The sequence below is a fragment of the Cyprinus carpio genome, chromosome B9, assembly GCF_018340385.1.
Source record: "Cyprinus carpio isolate SPL01 chromosome B9, ASM1834038v1, whole genome shotgun sequence".
Lineage (NCBI taxonomy): Eukaryota > Metazoa > Chordata > Actinopteri > Cypriniformes > Cyprinidae > Cyprinus > Cyprinus carpio.
Genome location: NC_056605.1, coordinates 22,949,770 through 22,972,329, shown reverse-complemented (window position 1 = coordinate 22,972,329; position 22,560 = coordinate 22,949,770). Strand labels below are relative to the sequence as shown.

The 22,560-nt window shown below is 36.7% G+C and overlaps 1 protein-coding gene across 1 annotated transcript in view; it reads right to left on the bottom strand.

Annotated features, from left to right (window-relative positions):
- Positions 1–22,560, bottom strand: part of lrp1bb (low density lipoprotein receptor-related protein 1Bb) — a 247,096-nt gene that overhangs the window by 126,237 nt on the left and 98,299 nt on the right. The window contains exons 4-10 of the mRNA XM_042731628.1: positions 20,248–20,367; positions 16,467–16,595; positions 13,526–13,783; positions 12,310–12,472; positions 6,457–6,679; positions 1,935–2,121; positions 1,563–1,706 (exon numbers count right to left, since the gene is read on the bottom strand). Coding sequence (XP_042587562.1) covers positions 1,563–1,706; positions 1,935–2,121; positions 6,457–6,679; positions 12,310–12,472; positions 13,526–13,783; positions 16,467–16,595; positions 20,248–20,367 — 1,224 coding nt within the window. The remainder of the gene's footprint in view (positions 1–1,562; positions 1,707–1,934; positions 2,122–6,456; positions 6,680–12,309; positions 12,473–13,525; positions 13,784–16,466; positions 16,596–20,247; positions 20,368–22,560) is intronic.

Sequence of the window (22,560 nt, the reverse complement as noted above, 5' to 3'; positions counted from 1 at the left end):
GGTATAAATCAGAAATGTCTCAAGACGCAGAGCTTGGTTCATTATTGCAGTCACTTCATGCTACACTCAGGATCATCATTAATTGACCCATAGCTTTCATTGTCAACTAAGTAAAACATCCATTGATCAGGAGGATCTGCGTATGGGGGAACAGAGTGGAAATGGCAGTAATGAATCATGCTATAGGCAGTCAATAAAATAACATCACAACCACGTGGGCCAATCTCCTTAAAAGTTCAAGTTCAGTTCCATCTCTGTCAGTGCCAAGACTGGCGCAAATGCAGAATCGCTCAATCGTCCCCCTTAATAGTGTAACAACACGCACATTTAAATTTCCAGGTCTAGATAGCTGACGAGAATTGAATAAAACAAAAACATATTCCATCACCATTTCTTCAGGGATGATGTGACATTAGGTGGCATATAATCATTGGGTACATTTTTTCACTCTTGTGCCAGAGAAGAAATATATTTTTATTAGGACTGTCAATTGAAAAAAAAGAAGAAAAAAAAACATAATAGCGAATTACTGAATTTATGCAATTGCGTTATATTTTTACTATGTATTTTTTAAATAACTGATTGCATTAATCCTTTTAATCATACTTGATAAATGCCTTCTATTGTCTGATTGATAATTTATACTTTCTGACCCTGCATAGACAGCAACGGAATTACCATGTTAATATAGTCCATGTGACATTAGTGGTTCAACTGTAATTGTATGAAGCTATTAGAATACCTTTGTGCGCAAAGAATGCGTTGTGGTACTTTTGTGAATGCACAGTGGAGACTGATCCAAAAGAGAAGAAATCGTTGAATAAAGTCACTATTTTTGTCTTTTTTTATGCACAAAAAGTATTCTCATAGCTTCAGAAAATTAAGGTTGAACCACTGATTTCACATGGACTTGTTTAACAATGTCCTTTCCTTTCTGGGCCTTGAACGTGGTACAGTAGTTGTGTTGCTGTCTATGGAGGGTCAGAAAGCTCTTGGATTTTATGAAAAACATCTTAATTTGTGTTCTGAAGATGAACAAAGGTCTTACAGGTTTTGAACGACATGAGGTTGAGTAATTAATGACAGAATTTTTATTTTTGGCTGAACTATCCCTTTAAGATTTCAAGACAAACACTCACTGGAATTAAGCTACTTAGATTTACTTGATTATCCCTTATTATAATTTTAATAAAAATCATGTTAAATTGTTTAATATGATATATCAGGGTCTTGTGGAACGTTTATTTGTACATTTCTCAATCATCATTGTATTACATTGCATTATATGTTTTACCCCTAAAATAAAAACTACAGAGATTTGATCATTTTTAGGTTTTTTCTTTTAGTAAAGGTTGAAAAAATATATATTCTTCATTCTATTACTTGATAATTCAGACTTACAGGGTTAAAAGTTACACTGACAGACTTTATTATTATTATTATTATTATTAATTCATTATTATTATAATCATTATTATCATTATAAATCACATTATTTCAGAACAACACATTTGGACAGCTACAGTGCACAAAAGTAAGGCTGTGAACTATGGTGGACTGACTTTTGCAGGACAGCCCATCACTTCCCAGGCTGAATCCGGTACGACAGCGGCAGCTCCGGGATTTGTAGCTCCCGCTGAGAAGGCAGATGTGCGAGCATCCTCCTGGTTTACCATAAGGGTCAACTTCACACGCATGGCCCTTGACTGAAGAGAGGACACTGGTGTCACATTTGCAATTAGCATATTCATACAGTATATGCATATAATCTTGAAGAATGTATTATTGTTTTAAAATATATAATACGAAACATGAAACAAAAGCCAAAAAGTGATGCATATGATGCAAAAAAAAAACCAAAAAAAAAAAACAGATGCATAGACATGCATGCTGTTCGGTCTAAACAAGCAATTCAAACCAAACACATACTTTACCTTTTGGCTGACTGAGCTTGTGGTAAACCCGTATTGTTTTTGCATTTTCTATACTGGTTAGCGTCTCCGGGTCTGTGACATTAAAGCGATTTATCCGTAAGATGTCTACCTCTGCTCCACTGGAGGATTCGGAGCGAGTTGCGTACAAGTAGTCCTCAAAGACAGCTAATCCATGCAGGTGAGCCACCTAGAAAAAGGAACATTGGCTACTTCAGGTTGATTAGAACACCCAGAAGCTACTTAGCTAGGTAAATATCACCTTGTAAGCTCAACAAAAAGCAGAACAGCACAGATACAGTCCTTGGTATTTCCCTTTGATTCAACATCAACATTCAACATCGAATTAGCTATTAGCTAAAGCTGTTATTAGACTTAATTTGACCTGGCAACAACCCACAAGCTGAATAAAGAGGTGCAGATTTGCAGACAGGCTGAAGGTAGCGGAATCGTGTTGATATGCATTCAGGCAGTTCAGGACGTTCGGCAGGGTCAGCTAGAGTGCATGTGTTTCTCTGGGGACACTTCGATTCTGTGCAGTGATTCTAGCCTACATGCTATCTCTGCAAGCAACATGTGACAGGAGCAGACTGGGAGTGCTGAACCCTGCCTGCAAATACACACACATTAAAATGTGCATTGTGCTTCACCTAAACCCACAGGGAGATAATTCATCCTCTCTTTCCCATACTGCAAGAGGTAAGAAATAGTGGCAAAATAGTGTGGCTCATAATGCTATTCTCTTTTAAATTTATAGTCAGATACTCAACCATTCCTCCAGGGCAAGAGTGGATATTCCAGTGTACCCACAAAGTATTTGGCAATTACTTTTTTTTTCTTTGCCATTCTAGCAATTACTTTTAATCAACTGGTTTTGAGATCAGTTTTATTGGATGTATAAAGTGAGTTCACACAGGGGTCCATCATATTGACAAAGAACATTTCATAATGATACTATATGAAAGCCAGTTTCCACCTCGGAACCACTTTTGGGTCGGTACAGTTTCTGAAAGAAGGGTAACACTTCAGTATAGCGACCAATTCTCACTATTAACTAGTTACTTATTAGCATGGCTATTAATAACATATTGGTTGTTTGTTAGTACTTATAATGCACATATGCTTAATTCTTCCCAATACCTAAACTTCACAACTACCTTACTAATTATAAATAAGCAATTTAATAGTTTATTGAGGCAAAAGTTGTACTTAATGGTTTGTTAATAGTGAGAATTGGACTGTAAAATATGATCGAAAGAAGTATCTTATGCTCACCAAGGCTGCATTTATTTCACCAAAAACAAAATAAAAATCAGTAATATCGTAAAATATTATTACCATTTAAAATAACTTTATTTCTGTCTGAATATACTTTAAAATGTAATTTATTTTTGTGACGGCAAAGCTGAATTTTCAGAAGCTATTACTCCAGTCTTCAGTGTCACTTGATCCTTCAAAATTTTTGTATGGAAACCATAGTGTAAAGTTTGTATTTATTTAAAGTAAATATCCATTTAATGTGCTAAATGCTAAATAAAACTATTAACTTCTTTCAAAATCAATCAATCAATCAATCTTACTGACCACAAACTTTTGAATCGTAGTGTATGTACATATAATAGTCATAGTAATACAACTGATATAAAATTGCAATTGAAAATAAAGTCTCAATAAAGAGAAAATAATGAAAACCTTTTACCTATTATTAAATCATTTAAAATATTTTTTTGTGCAAGTTTTTGCTTGAAGGTTTTTTTTATGCAACTATTTGTTAGAGCAAGGTTTTTTAATTTATTTTTAATTTTTTTTTTTAAATAAGCACATGGTTTGATATTGTGTCATCTAATGGAATTACATTCATGAATTTTTAAGTGCAGCTTAAAGGGATAGTTCACCCAAAAAATAAAAATCTGATGTTTATCTGCTTACCCCCAAGGCATCCAAGATGTAGGTGACTTTGTTTCTTCAGTAGAACACAAATGAAGATTTTTAACTCAAACCGTTGCAGTCTGTCAGTCATATAATGGAAGTGAATGGGAATCACGGCTTTGAGAGTCAAAAAAACATACACAATAGGGTTGAGACGGTGAGGGAATTTTCCCACCACCGAGCACATTTTACTTTCACTTCAAATTAGCGGCAATTTGGCGTCAATTGCTTGAACGCAACAACAAAATACAACGTCAAACTCACTTTAGTGAGACCATCGTCTTGTCTGTCTCACCTCACTCTTCTTGTCAGTCAGCTCGACTCACTGGATAAACAAAATCTGATCTGTGATGTGACTGTCATTCGGCACAATGCATTGAGCAGTCACGTTCAGTCTTAAATTGTAGTGTCTGCTCTTTTACTGAACTGAAATGATTTTTATTACTATAAAAAATCAAAATGACGGTGGGGGTCGGTGCCGCGGTGGGCAAGTGATGTAACCAGTGTTGCGGCTTAACAACGGTATCACTGTCAGCACCAGCTATCGTGGCAAGCCTAATACACAAACTAAACCAAATTAAACCCTGTGGCTCCTGACGATACATTGATGTGTAAAGACATGAAATGGATTGGTCTGTGCAAGAAACTGAACAATATTTGTTTTGTTTTTTACCTCTGATCCACCGCAATGTCCGAACTGTCCTGAGCACATTCTCAACAGCCATTGACACTCTGTAGATAGAGTGTCAATGGTCCATTTGAGAGGTAGGTGGCGGTAATGCACTTATAAGTCTGTGATCTGCTGTGAAGCCAGAAGAAGACGCATCACACACCTGCTGTTGAGAACGCGCTAAGGACAGTTCGGACATTGCGGTGAATCAGAGGTAAAAAAACGATATAAATACTGTTTCAGTTTCTTACACTGACTGATCGTTTAGTGTCTTTATACATCAGTGTGTCATCACGAGCTGCAGGGTTTAATTTGGTTTTGTTTGTGTATGTTTTTTTTGATTCCCAAAGCTGTGATTCCTATTAACTTCCATTATATGACTGACAGACTGCAATGGTTTGAGTTAAAAATCTTTGTTTGAAGAAACTAAGTCACCTACATCTTGGATGTCCTGGGGGTAAGCAGATAAACTATCCCTTTAAGTATCCAAACACTCTGGTGGCCACTGCATATCAAATTTAATGATTTAAATAAATATAAATATATAACTGAAAACAGTTGAGTAGTGGAGAGTAAGTGAGCAAAAATCAAAGCATGCTTTAAATAAATATAAAAAGTTCTGCAAGGGTGCCTAATAAGAAATGGTGTCATCACATAATAAGAAACCTGTTAGAAAAACAATGAAGTCGAAAAGGGTAGGTACCGTTTCAGGACTCGCAGAAGCTCACCTTAATTTGCGATGGTAATTAAATGTGTTAGCAACCTCTCACCAATACGTTGCAGCTCACAATTAAGAGCTCCATTAAACCAAGCAAACCCGCACCTGCCTGCATACAGTCATCCATTACTCAATGTACGTGGCCTTCCACACTTTCCAACAACGAGAAGATCTTTGGGTTGCTTAGCTGAGGTCTACTTTTGAATAATAATTATCCATAATTACCGTCCTCTTAAGTGCACTTCAGGTAAAATATTCAAATGGTGAATCTGTTTCTATAGCCTGTGTTCATTTAAACTAATTAATGCAAGAACTAGCTTGAGAAATTAAAGCAGAGATGAAGCCACTCAGATACAGTTGCTGCTGGGTATAAATGCCAAAGCCAATTAATACTTGAAATAAATATGTGTACAACTGTGTTGGTTTCTTTCTTCCCCTATCAGGAATTATTTAAATCTTTCATCAGACAAACAACCATCTACTTCCCATCACATCACCATTGCTAAGTATGCATATCATAATAATTTTACTATTAAGAGCTCAATTATCTAATCAACATATTTTTTGGTATATTAAAAATGGTAACATTAGCAAAATTTTGGCAAGATTTCGCAGACAAAAAAGTCAGCTGTCTATTGTCAATAATGTAGTGACACAAGTCACTTTCAAACCAACCTTTTTCATTCCCTCCAAATTCGCATGACCAATGTGAACATGAGCAAAATCAACATAGGTAAGTAATTATTATTTTTTTATTTTTGCAAAAAATGTGACAGAAGTTTCCACGAAAATATTATGCAGCACAACTGTTTTTAACATTTATAACAATTAATGTTTCTTGAGCACCAAATTTCCACATGATCCTTCACGAATCATACTAGTATGCTAATATTAGGATGATTTCTGAAGAATCATGTGACAATTAAGACTGGAGTAAATGCTGCTGAATATTCAGCTTTGCCATTACATTAATAAATGTAATTTTAAAATATAATAGAAAATAGTTGTTTTTTTTTTTTTTATTGTAACCAGATTTCACAACATTACTGTTTATACTGTATTCTTGATCAAATAAATGCAGCCTAGGTGAACATAAGAGGCTTCTTTGCAAAACATAAACAAAATTCTTCAACCCCAAATCTTTAAACAGTAATGTATAAAGCTGCAAAATGACAAACCACAATGCCAAAATAAGAACAGGAACTCACTTGATATCCCTGGATGATAGTGTGTCCGTTTTTGCCATTGTAATCCACCATTTCAATGTAATCCAGATATGCGTCTGCCCAGTACACCAACTTTTTCACCAGATCCAATGCCAAGGCAGTCGGCCGCTCAACCTTATAATCCACAAGTCGAGTTCTGTTGGTGCCATCCATGTTGCAGCGCTCCAGTTTGGCTTGATTCCCATAGTCAGTGAAGAAGAGCATCCTGCATGTGATCAGGAAGTGCATTTTTTTTTTATTAAAACATATTGAGGTCACCCAAAAAATTAAACTTCTATTCTTATTTGCTTATCTTAATGTCATCCCAAACCCGTAAATCTTTCCATAAGACAACAGCTAGAAGTGACCAAGGAAGCATTCTGTATACTATACAGGTTTGAAACAACATTTGGTAGAGTAAATAATGACACATTCTTTCCTATTCCCTTAAAATTACACATTACTGTGACACATAAAACAACAAGATCTCATGAGAACTATTTTTCATCACTGGCTGTTCCTGTAAGACTTTCTTTTTGTTTCCACCCATAAAACATGCTGCCAATTAAAGCAAGACCTCATTAGTGATAGGCATAAATGCATTTATCAAATGACGCCATCCTCCTTTGAAGTATTTCAATTACAGCAGCCCTGCTCAAAAAAAGAAAATAAAAAATCCTTTTTTGTCCTTTGTGTATGCAGATAAATGACCAGGCTACAAAAAGCTACAAAAAGTCTACCAGTGAATGCAAAGTGTGTTCGACTGAGTGTTCAAGCTCTAACAACATCAGATACCTAGTGGCTGATACTGCAAACACATAATTTAATTAGGAATCTAACAAGGAAAGAATTCACACGCAGCCAGAAGTCTCCAAGTGCTTAATTGCTCCAGAGAAGCAAACATGAAACATAAAGGAAATTTAAAAAAACTTCACCATAAGGAGCTTTTTATCATGGCAGATCCATCTCGTAGTCTAATGTTATCGAGAATTTTTTGCAGCGCAGTATCAACCTTTTCTTGTAAGTCATTTTATTTGTCCCTTGGGGACTGAAGTAGGAGAACTCATTAAATATTTCAAAGTCAGACTTTTAGCTGATTAGAATATTAGTAAAAGATGTAAAAAAGCATGTCTCTCTAAGGCTTCTGCTTCTTGACCCTCATCAAATCTTTTGTTTTCTGAATGCTAGAAATAATTGAACCTTGTATCAGTGATGCTTTTTCTGCCTGCCAAAAAAAAAAAAAACTAATTGGCTCCTGTTACACATACAAAGTTCCAGTATAATGTGGTGTGTTTGACTTGCTCTGTGTTTCTCAGCCAGATCCTTTTTTTTCTTCAAATTTGAAACAGCTCAGCCCTCAATACAGAAATTGATACTACACTGTTCCATAAAGAAAAGAACAATTCATACTAGAAGGAAAAAAAAAACATTAACTGCATTGTTCCGTTATGTTCAAAGTCGTACAAACAGGATTGAAAATCAAATAGACATACTTTCAGCCACATCCTCAGACTGCCCACAGTCTAATGCATATTATACAAAAAACTGGAAAGCACATTTTCAATTTGGCAAACTTCACTGTGTTTAACGACATACAGTACCATCTTGAAAATGCAACACTCAACTTGTAACAAGCCACTTAAAAGTAAGGAATAAATACATTACATAATATGAATAATATACACTACCGTTCAAAAGTTTGGTGTTCTTTAAGAAATTATTACTCTTATTCAGCAAGCATGCATCAAAGCCATTTATAATGTTACAAAAGATTAAAGAAAAAGATGAAAAGATGTTTGCTGAGCACCAAATCAGCATATTAGAGTGATTTCTGAAGGATCTAAATTCTAAACTAAAATTCTAAATGGCCCTTTGAATGGACCATTTGTTTCGAACTGGAATCATGGCGGAATATCCGGTGATGTCCACTTCGCTGGGCACTTACGGTCAAATATAATGTGATAAGAGAAATATACGAAATATGCAGGGGGCACAAGAACTTGGATTTGGAAACGCTGGAATAAGGCATCAATGTGTGCTTTGTACGTAATAAACAACCAACATGCTAGTAATAAGCATGCTAATAATCAAACAGCAAATAGTGAGAGTTGGTCCCTAAACTAAAGTGCTACCATATACATTCCATTTTGAAACATTAAAATAGATGGTTTTAAACTGTAATAACATATGTTTTGTTTAAATAAATTATATTATACATTGTCAGCAAGATGATCCATCTCTTTCTGAGCAAGCCACTGTCATATATTAGATTCAAGTGCTTGGTTTCCACCATTGTTCACTGTATGGTGTATATACTTTCTACAACTGATTCTAATAATACAAACAGATGAGACATGGATGCAGAAGATATTCTTGCAGTGAATGTTGTAATACCACATAACAATAACCACAGATTGATAAATCAACAATACTTTATTTATTTGTTTGGGGGTTAGATAACAAACTCAATAAGCCCAGACAAACCACAAAACACAACGGGAACCAATCTGACCCAGTAATACATCTCATCTGCTTCTTTAGACATTTCAACCCTGACTTTAAGTAATCACTGCAAGGTGACACAATGGTCCAACCCAAACCCGGACCAAAGGGGAATTTCATTACTGTAGAGAAGACCGAACAAATAATGCCTCCCCTTTCTTTCACCAAGACAGATTACCAAACAAGAAAGGCGGGGGGTGGGGGGGGGTCTTGAATAGTGAATGTATAAAGATTTTCATTTTGCTCTAAATAAAATTCTAGTTTCACACTCTCCACTGATTAAAAAATATCTCTCATCCTGCTTTTTCAAATTGATTTGGGGAATAAGTTAGACTTTGAAAAGCGAGGTTAAACCAAGTTCAGTCTTATTCCCTCTCTGGGATTTTTGTTTCAAATTAGAAAGCAAAATTTTTCATAAAGCCTCTCCAGAAGCATACAAGAGGATGGAGGCTCCTTCAGGAAAGCAGGCGAGAAATTGGACAAAAAAAAAAAAAAATAGGGAAGGAAAAATATTTCAGAACCACAAGCGAAACACTTAATGTTTTTTGAACTCTTTCCATAACTACTATACCTCATGCTGAGCCACTATCACAAACCACCTCACTTTCTTTTGTTTTCACTCAAGCGCTCCAGGCTGACAGACCTCCTGCGTTCCCTCAGCCTTCCTCACATACAAGCAGCTCCAACCTCATCTCGCCAATTACAGGAGGAGGACCAGAAAAAGCAGAATGGCAGTGTAATGTAGTAAACAGCACTTTGCTGAAGCCTGGAGGTTTAACCGCTGCACTCCTCTCCCACATTCCCGGGAGGAAACTGACTGGATACACTAAAGGCCATGTACAAATGTGAGAGAGCCATTCCCGTGGGCTATGTTCATGTAAACGCACCAACGGCGCATAAAAAATAAATAAATAAATAAATAAAATAAGCGTTTAAGTTGGTACAATTACATGCTCATCATGGACCATAAAAGGACACAAAAAGGCATGTTCACAGTGAATGGAGGAGGAACAGTGTTGAGCTTGTTTGATAAGGGTAAAAAGGGCCAACTTCAAGATTTTTCCTAAACCGGATTTTCTGCTTAAGGTCGGCTCTGTGAGGTGAATAAGGGGATCTTTCGAAAACATATGGGAGCCCAAGAGAAAAGCTCAAAACCAGAAGCATATGTTTCTAAAGCCATATCCTACAGCATATGTACTGCACACCAAGAGCTTTGCAGGGTTGAAAGCTAGAAAAACAAAGCAATTCTGTATCTAGCCAAGTTTTTCATTTGGCCAAAAAGACTGAAGCATTTGCTTTCACCTTACTTGTGCATTATGTATGACTTCTGCTTTCAAATCGTAGATAATTTTATTACAGCCTATATATATTTCTTTGCCCATAATGCATACAGTGGTGGCCACTGTTAAGTTATTATTAGAACACTAGTATTTTCACTAGCTAAAAAAGGGTTTAAGTCAGTTATTTCTATCTTTTGTAGTAGTGTGTCAGCAGGAAATATCAGTTTATATTTCCAAGCATCCATTTTGCCATTAAAGGCAAAATGAACGCTGTTCTGTATAAGCCGTGCCACAAGGATATATATATATATTTTTTATGTGTATTTATGCTTTGGTTTGAAAGCAAACAGCGCACTGGCGCACTGCGGCTGACACAGAAGAGCGTACGCCACCTGCGTACAGCTCAGAATTGCCAAAATGGCGCTATGCTGATTTGGAGAGACACAGAGGAGAGGAATTGTTGAATAAAGTCGTTATTTGAGGGTTGTCATCAAAAATATCTTAAATTGTGTTCTGAAGACGAACGAAGCTTTTACGGGTTTGGAACGACATGGGGGTAAGTGATTAATGACAAAATTTTCATTTTGGGAAGGAGTATCCCTCTAATTGTAATAATCCAGTGAAATTTTGTTTGCACATGGAGTCTGAAAAGAGCCAGTACTCCACACATAGATATTTTTTCTCATCATCATCCAGTCTGTCTGGAATGAAATGAAGAAACAGCGCAAACTGAGACAGACTACATCCAAGAGAACTGTGGCAACGTCTCCAAGATGCTTCAAGATACCTAGTGTTCTAATAAATTTGGCCACCACTGTACATATTATTCTTTAGTACATTTATTTTTATGATATAATGTATCCCTGAATCACCTGATACCTGATACAACATGTAAATCAGGTAATATTAAAAACTGGTTTAGAGGGAAAAAATTGGTTTAGAGAGAACAAACTGGTGACATTTTTTTTCTTCAGTTGTAAAATTGACTTTTATTCCTAGACACCATATTGAGCATCGAAATCCCTTTGCAAAAAATACATTTTTTTTACCTTTAGCAAAAAGACAGCCGCCATACTGAGTGTTACAATTTCTATCACTCATACTGTATGTACGAATGGACCACCTCTGCCTTATACTGTACACACGGCAATAAAAATACTTTAGCACTAAAATGCCAAACACTAAAGCGATGCAACTAGAGGATTCAGTCCTCTGTGCATTCCTTTCAAAATGTCTTGAAAGTTTTTAAAAGATCTGCGAGGTTGTTGATGATCACAGGAGAAAGAACACAGCATTTAGGCTCAAAGAGATAAACGGCTGTCATTTCCTTTAAGCACGCCTACATTCAGGGCAGTCAGGATTTCGTTTTTGTCAGAGTCACAGCACGAAAACAAAAGCATGACAACCACACACCGAAGAACGGAAGTGAAATTGATGGCCTGGGCTCTCCTTGCAGTCTTTAGTCTGCTGAACACCGGTGCTACAATTTAGGTTCACTGGGCGCAAGGCGTCTCATTAAAAAACCCGGAACAGAGTGCTCTGCCTGTCCTTGCACTCTCATGAATAAATGGGACAAACTCTCTCCTGAATTCCTATTCTAAGCTCGCCGGGAATATTACCACGGAACTCCTTTTAGCAGCTAATGACTAGAATAATCATGCTGCCCTTCTCTCCTTTGAGGACTCTTTGTGTTCTTTTACTCATTTCTCCCGAAACATTTCCACAATCACCATGCTGACGTGAGGGATCCGCCACCCCCTTGTTTCAACTGCGGCTTTGTGGTGTCAAAGCAAAACAAAACTCATGTAAAGCAGATTTCTGCAAGGGCGTTCAAGACTGTGGGATGCTAGATAAATCATGGAATACTAATGACACTCCTGACTGTGGGAGTCGTAGCACAATCATGCAACCAGACAGTGACGAAAAGAAGAGTAAATATTGAGCTCTGGGAGCAGTATAGGCAAGACACATTCAGAGAAATATTTGCCTAAAATATTGCAATATATGTGAGAGGATTTAGATTATCAAAAGCCTTGTCAAAGATGAAATCTCGCCTCATGCATTTTCAGCTCACCCCATTAGAGGATCCAGAGTGATTGCTTTAGGGTTCAAAAGGTCGAGGTCTATCACCGTAACACAGGTGTCTCCATACTGGTTGCAAACTAATATCCTGTTGCTTGCTTGATCCACAAAGTAAAAGTTTCCCGTAAGCCAGTCAAAGGCTAATTGATCAACGTCTGAAACAAAGAAAAACATGGTCAGTTTACACAAAACAAGATAATACTGTATATTGATGTGATACATCATTAATTGGCATGTGTTCATGCACAAGTCATTGAGAATTCTTGCCATGAAGTGTTAATCAATCAATCAATCATATTCATTAAAGACCTTATTCATGAAAATAATTTCCTAATCTACATATTACAATTGCTACTTTTCCTTTTTCAAATTAATATTTCATTGTTAAATGTTGTTAGTGCCACTTTATATGATGTATTATATAGAATATTCATCCATTTTAATTGGATTTTAGATGGAATATAAAAAATATGTAATTAAATGCATTAACAAGCATGATAAACACACTAGAAGAAATAAGTAAAACAAACAGTGCACTTTTTTAAGTAAAAATAAAAAAGCCTATCATTGAACAAAAACAAAAAGTGCCCCATAAATTAAGTCATATAAGTACAATTTATTTACTTTTTCAACATCAAAAACTTGGGATCCATTAGAGGCTCTTAATGCACTGTGCCAGACTTGAAATATGCTATAACTGGAATGCTTTGCTTTAAGTCAAAGAAATTCTTGGTTTAGAGGCTATTGTTTGGATCAATATCCTGAAATGAGAGCATGTTCTTATTCTCTGATTCAACACTGAAAAAGAAAAAAAAAAAATAGGCTAATTATTAAAAGAGTAATAAATCATTTTTGATTTGAAATCTTTTAATGAATACTTAATGGATACATTCTTTAGGATGAACTATACAAATGTGCATAAAAAAAATCATGTAGCGGTAAATAAATTATAAGCACTGTTAGCTTTCATACAGCTTGCATTGATAAGCACTACGCAGTCAAGCAGAACTCAGTGTTACACTAAATGTTTCGTTCAGCATGAGAAGATAATTCAAGAAGAATTTCTAAGGCAGATTCAACTCAGAACTGTGCACAACCGTACATTTAGTCATCTCACTTTGTCTTCACACCTATCAAAATCAATTCACCAGTTTTCTTTCAGCATATTGTATTTTCAATGTAGCAGGAGAGTTTAACAGGAATCATACCGTTGAGATTCTGGACTGTCTTTACTTCCTGTTCTTTAGTGAAACCACTTGCTTTCCTCATCCTGGCACACCGGAGTTGTCCGGAGGACTCTGAGGATGTGACCCAGCATACTGATTCCTCTTTATGGTTGAAATCCAGGCCATGAGTTCCATTTGAGTCCAGTTGTTTGAGGGTTTGCAGGCGGGATCCATTTAGGGCTGTGATTATAATATTATCCGAGCCTCCAATCAGCAGTGCTGCAGGGCTTTCACCAGTCTCTGGAATAAATGGATAGGAAAATAGTGACAAGACAGCTTGTGGCCAGGCATTTCCTTGGTATTCCATGCTTTCAGTAGAATAGGATAATACAGACTTCCGTAGAGGGCACGGGTAATTGAGAAGCATGTCTCTTAGGAGAGAAACCCATTTTCAGAACACAGCAGTCAAGCTGGACATTTCTCTTCTTATTCAGTTTTGCAATGTATGTGAAAGTGGGTATTATATTCACATTGTTTAATACAATTTGTGTGTATATGTGCATATGTGTGTGTGAATGTCACAACCTGTGAATAATTTTTTTAGGTTTGTATATACAGTATATAAGTAAAATAAACCAAAAAAGATTGTTCCTTTAAATTATTTTGCAGTGCATTTATTTTTAAGAGTCTTATTTAACATTCACCTTTCTAATGGCTATGTCATCCTCCGCTGGCCCCCGTCAGACGGCCGGGAAAAGATGATGCATTGAAATTTATATGCATGAGCTTTTACATCTAATGGAAACCCCATAGTTATCCCAGTGCAACAACCTCTTTCTGCTAAATTAATATTAATGTGGGTGAGCACTGAGTTCAGTTAAGTTTATGGGTAATGATATTCAGTTTATTCCTCATAGGAAAGCAGTCACATTGATTAAACGCGGGACAGTTTCCACATCCAGCAGCAAGGTGCGACGCTGCCTGCTAGCTATTTCCCACCGAGCGTACAGTGGCGTAATCTCCATTTAATTTAAAACACATATGCAAACCAGTTGCAGTGCACCACAGCAACAGAAATACTAGGACGCATCATCTTTTTAGGTCACAAAAGGCTTTGCACAAGGCATCTTTTGAGGCCGTCACACCAAGCACACACTGTAACAGACGTTATTTGTAAATTGTGTGTACTCAATATAAAAAAACATAAGCAGGGACAGTTTATAACGCCAAAATTCATAGAACTGCAAATGACATTATAGGACCTAAAAAACCTGGAAAATTTCAAATTGCTTGCTGTGTATAATTCCCCAGATAGTCCCAGTCAGTTCTATCAACATTTAGCTGATATTTCCCACAACGTTTATAATAAAAAATGGATGTAAATCTTTTGAAAATATGAATCATATGTTTGAACACAAATATGATGCTTAAATGGATCCTTTGCAGTGTCAGAATGAGAGTTCACTGGAAAACGGAATATCATTGATAGAAGATTTAGCCAAGAAGAATTTATTTATTACAAAGAGGCAGATTTTTACTTCTCAAGATCTTAATTAATGGAATGGATTACTTGTGGATTCACCGCAGAGGATCCACTGGTGAGCTAGTGATATAATTCTATATTTCTTCAGATCTGCCCTGATGGCCTGAGTGTGAGTAAAATGTCAGCAAATTTTCATTTTGGGTGAATTATTCCTTGAATGGTGCTGTAAACTGTAATTAATATGTAATTTCAGATGTTTTTTTAATATCCACCATTTTGCTAAGACACAGCAGCCAATCCAACACCAGCAAACCTGAACGAAAGTGTTCACAGGCAGCAAAAAAACAATGCTTTATAGACAGTCCACTCTGATCCACACATATATGTGCTCACTATTTGCTCTAAACTATATGGTTTCCCACTGCTAAGACTGTCATTCAAATATATCCAGCACATTTTCTCCATATTTTATAAGAATTCTCGCAGCTGTAGAAATGCTAGTTATTGAACATTTGGGACTCAATAACGCTTTTTTATTAAAACGACTTCAGTTACCTGAGCCCAAACAAATGACCAATCTACAAAAGGGATTAGAATCCATTAAGAACTGTAGTGAGTGTTTTCCCTACAAAACCCCCTTATTACAAAAGCAGCTGATTTAATGATAAACTTGATTGGATTTGTGACTGGTGGGGAGACACTCTCACAGGCAGGTGCCATTAGGCAAGTAATCATTGTCATGGGCTGATAAAGACAGAGAATAGCTGTCCTTCAGGCCCTGATCTTCATAAAACTCAGCCTCCACTTAATCCTCAATGTCTGGCTTATCTTCCACCAATAGCTCCATTATTTCTGTCCCTTGGCACAGCAACACTGATATAAGGACTGTAGCAGAATATCCAAAGCTAACTGCCTCAACTTTCAGGTCCTTATGGGAATGAGAGGCTGAACTGGTTTAGTCTGGATTCATACGTGATCCCTGAAAGCTCACTTGGAAAAGGCAATCCTGACAACTGAGAAGAATTTCTATACATACGTAGAATTACTAATGACTTGAAGAAGAAAATATTCAGTTAAATTAAGTTTAAACAAGAATTGACTTGGGGTATGTTGTCACTTTGTGAGATATATAGAAAAAAAATAATTGTGAAATCTTTTGTGACAACTGCCCTCTGTGACAACTAGCCCCAATCTCTCCTATTTGCATGGCGATCACTGAGCAGAACTAAGCTGTTTCAGATACAAGTCATTTCAGATACACGCAACATCTAATAAGCATTGCATATTTCTCAAGCATACAGAACATGTTTTTTAAGGTCAGAAAATTACCAGCTTAAGGCAGTGCTGCAGCCGCTGAAAGTTAATTTCATTCATATCACACAGAGTAATAATCCACCTTGTTTCAACTCGGTGCACTCTTGTGAAAGAACAATATCAGGACGTGACAACATTTCAGGCAGCTTATACAGATCCCCGGTCATTAATTTAGCATGGTCTTACCGTGTTTGGCTTTGCAGGAGCGTCTGTTCGGCTGCAGGCTGTACCCATCTGTACAGCTGCAGCGATATGACCCATAGGTGTTCATGCAGGTCTGGCTGCATGTCCCGTACATGGCACATTCATCATGATCTGTACACAGAGGAAGAGTCATTTATGACAAATTAGGTGTGCTCAAACATGACCCAAATACATAAAATCCACTTAATGTGGCCTCTCGGTGGCTTCTCCCTATGCCACCTCGTATCCACGGGCAAGTCCTGCCTTGCACCAGTCTCTAGAGCTTTGCTGTTTAAGCTGTACTGAAGGGTAATGTTCCACTGGTGATTTACTGATTTGTCTAGTTGAATGTCCAGAGAAACCTTCTACAATCAGGGTAAAAAAATAGAGCCTAAAAAGCTTTTTCTTCTTCCAAAAAAATGAATAGTAAGTGAAAAAAGGTCATGGGGTGGAAGTGGGGGCTTTCTTAACCTTAAAAAAAAAAAAAAAAAAAAAAAAATAATAATAATAATAATAATAATATTAAATAAATAAATAAATAAATTCTATGAGTTTTTTTAATGAGGATTTTGATTTAGACCTTAAATAAATATATATAAACTATTTCACAGAAAAACTAACAAAATAAGTATGCATCTACTTTTGAGAATTTTAAGACCTTAAAATTTCTCTTAGAAAAAAAACAAAACAAAAAAAACAACAACACTGTAACAAAATGCATATACTCTATATAAACTATTTATTAAAACATATCTAATATAATTATAATATAATGTTTAACAGTTCAGGGCAGTATCAGGGTTTAAACATTTAAAAAATAAGTAAGTAAATAAATAAATAAATGAAATTTTATGCCATATCCGCATCTAAGGCTTGAGTAGTGAAAATTCAAGAATAATATTAAAATTAGTCTAAATAACAATGCTTCAGTGAATTGTACTTATTTTTTTACATTGCGTATCTGACTGACTGTCTGACTGATTGAATGAATGAATGAATGAATGAATGAATAATATATGGTAATTTTTTCAATCCAAACGATCGGGTGAGACTGTTTGGTTAGAAAGCTGACTTGATTTGACCCAATTTTTTCGTTGATATTAGTAATAAGTAACCCGACAGTGCTGGGTTAGGAATGTGGAGGATGTGAAAGAGAGCATGCAGCAAGTCTCGTGAGTTCAAACGCGAACGGATGTGTGTGCGACGAAATCCGTGTCTGCAGTGCTTAAGATGGGAAAATGTGTGGAAAATAGGAGACTAATCGTCTAAATCAGCGGTTCTCAATTCCAGTCCTCGCGCCCCCCTGCTCTTAGTGAATTTTTTTGTATGTTTCTCTTATTGCTTCAATAGAAGCAATACACTTCAATAGATTTTCCCTGCTCAGGGAGTAGGGAGCAATGGACACTGTGTAGGCACCATGTCAATCGGAACACAGTTCATGCACGGAGCTCACTTCTAACGAGTTGATTATTTAAATCAGGTGTGTTAACAGAGAGACATTCAAAATGTTCAGAGCAGGGGGGCTCTGGAATTGAGAATTGGTCTAAATAAATGAGGGACAACTTTGAAACTGTCTGGAGTCTGTTCCTTTAAATCTGGAGCAGTGAATGTGGTGATCGGGAAATGGAAACAGCTGGAATGGAGTTTGAGGCGATCAAGTTGGTGTTTGTGGCACTCATGACAGGAATATGTGTGGAAAATACGAGGAAACTAATCGAAGCGAAGAAGAGAGAGATTTTTGAAACTGACTGGAATGTGTTCATTTAAAACTGGAGGGTTTTGTTCGAGTATGTTCTTACAACATTGAGCGGCGAATGATGAGCACGGTAAAGCCAGGAACTGATCAGGACGTGGATTAAAATGGTAAAATCAAAGATGGTAAAATCCTGTCAGTTCGCTATAATACACAGTTTAATCTTGACTTCCAGTGTTTGTTACTATGGGATTATTGGCGTGATGATTTGGCCATAATAGTTTAGCTTTGTCAGTGGGTGAAAAATATAAATAAATTTAACATAATCTTAAAAAACTGTATAGTATTTTTTTAGTAAAACTGTAAGTATAGAGTTGCTTTGCTTTTTTTTACAGCCCGCAACTGTTGTATATACACTGTAACTACATGGAACAAGGGAGGAACAAGTTGGACTTAAACACAGAACAAGTGTATATTTGCACAGTAATTACAGAGAAAATAATGCACTAGTTTTAATTATAACTATAAAATAACCCTCTACTTTTTTTTTTTTTTTTTTTCTATAAAACATCACAGTATACATGCACTGAAATACAAAAGTTGTATTGTGTATTGTTTCTGCGAACAGCTGGAAAGCAGTAAGCTTGTTTTTAAGCTGCAGTGAACCTTGATGGTATATCATGCAAAGTTATTTGGTGATAGTGGTGTTGGGATATTGCTGGTATGACTCAGCTGAGATCGACGAATAAGCTTTCATAAGGTAAGTAGACTCGTGAATTATAAATCATAGCAGAAACTCATTAACTCCTTTCACTAGATGGCCAGTTTTGTTGTTCAGTAATCTCCATCATATATCCTTTAACAATAGAATGGTTAAAAAAAGACCTAGGCCTATAATAAAATAGGTCTACCAATATAAAATTATAAAAAGTACTGTCTTTCTAAATCACTCCCTAACATAATATTGTTGTTTTCGGCCATACATACCACATAATATTAGAAAAGGTGCCCCCTAAACCCGGAAAACACCAAGCCAACTGTCAGCCGTCGGGCAGTTTTTGTTCGTGGGTCGACTAATTTTTCTTAATGTGTTTCACACCGTTGGCTGAAGCTGGTCCTCGTTGGCTTTTTTTCGCCCAATTCGACATGTTGAATCGCTGTTGGAGCTTGTTGGTCAGTTGGGCCATCTGATCATTCTGATTGGCTGTTTAGCTGGCGAACCAGTGCACGAGAAAAAACACAGAATGGACATGCTACTTGGCAGTCAGGTGTTGCGCATCGGCTTAGTGTGTCAGGGCAAATTTGGATGTGAGCTCATCGGCTTTGTGTGTTCCGGGCTTTAGTTTCAAAATACTTACAGTATAAATGATTTGTAATTTTACAGGTTACCCCTTTATTCCCCAAACATTGCATATTATTACATTATACCTCCACGGAGGTATTGAACAGGTACACTATAATTACAAATAAAAAAAACAAAACTTCAGTTTACTTACGCAGTTCTTTGCAGGTTGCATATCTGGTTGTTACCTCTTTATAACCCAAACATAACACATTGTTCACTTATACCTACACGTACGTTCTTTATAGGTACACTATAATTACAGAAACGTACACCGTAAATTCAGTATACTTATGTAGTTCTTTGCAGGTTGTAATCTAAAGCGTTACCCAAAGAAAATATAGGATTTGTGCCATTAATAATTAAAAAGGCAAGAGACCTCATTGTGTACTATATTCCCTGACTGGAACAGATTCATTGCTGTAAAGAGGTAAATCTTTCCCCTGTTTACAACTTCCTGTTTGAGTCTGATTTCTGCTGAGACAATTAGTCATAACATGGCAATGGATCAACTATATTTCAACATCATGTACAACAACCAGCCTCAATATCATACTCAGAGGGTCTCATTTAGGCCAAACCAGGCTGAGAAGTCACTTTGACCTCTCTGGAGTCAATGCCACATGTCAAAGAAAGCAGGACAGAGGTGTGAAAAGACACCCTAGGGATGGACAGCCACCCCTCTCCCCCTCATCGCCCAAAGCCGATCGTTCGTCTGAGATGCCTGGTATGACCCTGAGAGTGCCTACCTCTGCAGCTACGCCCATCCTCTCCCACCTCGAATCCATCCGCACAGAAGCAGAATGTGCCGTTTCTGGTCATGATGCATCCGTAGCGGCAATGCAGCTCGTGACAGGCTGACAGGAGTTCTGTGGGAGGAGAGAGAGGGAGAGAAAGAGTTTGAGAGAGAGGGAAAACATGTAAATTGCTTTTTGATTTCACTCCCTCTAAAAGCCCTTCCTTGCCATCAGCGCAAGGATGTGCCAGCGCGTACTGACAGTTGTGAGCCAGAGGCGGGGATCAATAGCACTCCGTGAGGGTGGAATCAGAGAGGTGCTCCACACAGGGAAAAAGAGACATAATTAGAAGAAATACCTAACCTTTCTGCTGAAAATTCTATGAGGAAAGAAAAAGGTTTTGTTTGGAGACCTGCAGAAGCTTTTAGCAATTCTTCCTGGTCTTCGGTACTCAAAATTCAATCAACCTGCCACAAAAGACTTGTGCACAACTGCTATTAGGTTTTTCAGTAATAGTTTCCACAGTGAACCTTTGCTGAACACCATATTTAGCAAGGGTAAAATGGAAGCGGCTGCTTGTGTCCTGATTGTTTGGCATCCTGTATGAAACATTCTGATTGGTATCCAATGCCTTTTTCTTATAACTGAATATGAATGCCATTACTATTGGCAAAAACTCAATTTGAGGAACAAAAATACAGTTATGGTTGCACAATGTACCACATGCAGAAAGGTTCACGATCCCGATGAACTACAGTACATCTCATAGGGGAAGAAAAAAAAATAGTTTGAAGGCTATTTTATTGTCCAGTTGTAATAAGTACAGAAAACAAACAGAAAACAAGCTCTCTAAACAATGACACAGGCAGTCTAACTCATAAAGACCCTAAAGACTATAAAAACCACTGAGACTGATTTTTTTTTTTTTTTTCTTGAATATAATGATATTTTTGCATGATGTATTTTAGGGTGAATTTAACAAGTTTTTGAAGTTTTAACAAGTTAAAGTAAGTAATTAAATAGCTATAATAAGGGGTGCACTGAGTGATTTTTGCCAGACGATGTTTATATTTTTAAAGCACCAAAACAGACACACCCATTACCCAACAGGACCTCGCCCTTCTTTTGAAATCACCGCTTCACAAGTACATACACAGCCATGGCAACAACGATTGCGGAAACAAGCAAAGGTGACACAAGCATATTCAAACAAAAGCCAACATGGATAAGTTGTGTTAAAAGAAGCAAAATAAACATTACTCATCTATCTCCACCGCTGGAAAGCTGCTTCAATATTTATGCGGGTCCTACCTCTTGCCTAATCGTAACCCGATCTTTTTAATGTTCTGTTTCTCTGGTATTTTCCAGTGGTGGTCAGTAACGGAGTTGCTTTACTTCACTACTGTACTTAAGTAAAATTTTTTCAAGTATCTTTTCAAGTATTTTAAATCGGTTCGCAAATCGCACTTTTTACTACGATTCATTCACGATTTAATAAATGATCCGATTGCAGCGGTTTCTGTTCTAGAGTCAACATGACTCACTGATTCAAATGAACCGTTTAGTGCGAGTCTCTAGTGAACTCAATTCATAAGTAAGAACTCTAGGGAGATCTTGTGAACGAACGGGAGATCTTGTGAGTGCGCACGACTGATGCTGCTAAAAGTAAGTTACTAATGTCGAATTTTAGGATTTATTATTGTAACTGAAAATCATATTTAGGTAAAAACTGTCATTTCTTTGTGAACTAAATCTGCTGTAAAGGGTGATCTATTTAAGCCCAGTGAAATGCTTGAATGCAAACACATCAGCATCAGTGCCTCTTAGGTCAAAAAAACAAAACATTAAAATAACACAGATTAAACAAAATAACCAATGCATGTTCAAATTCCCGCTGCCATAACATTAACAGTTCTATTAAAATGCTACACATTTAGCCCTATGTGACATCTGTTTTAATATTATCAACAGTATAAATGTTTATATTGCTTGAATTAACTAGCCGAGTAGACAGATATGAATGTTTATTCATAACCATACTGAAAATAAGTAAATATTGGTAGCTGATGCTAATTGTCTAGCTAACAACTACAACTACAGTAATTATCAAAGTGGGAAGTGATGCCCTCTGGGGCATTTGGCGAGGGGTGTTTACACCACAGACAAGGTTTGAGAAGAAAAAAAAAATCACTATAAAAATACAATAATTTTTTCCTTAAAATGTTCTTCCTAACTTCAGGCCTTATTCTCATGTCATATATAACCGTGATTTTCTGCAAAACAACAAACTTTAAAACACTTTTTTTCTTACTGGTGAAAATCTGA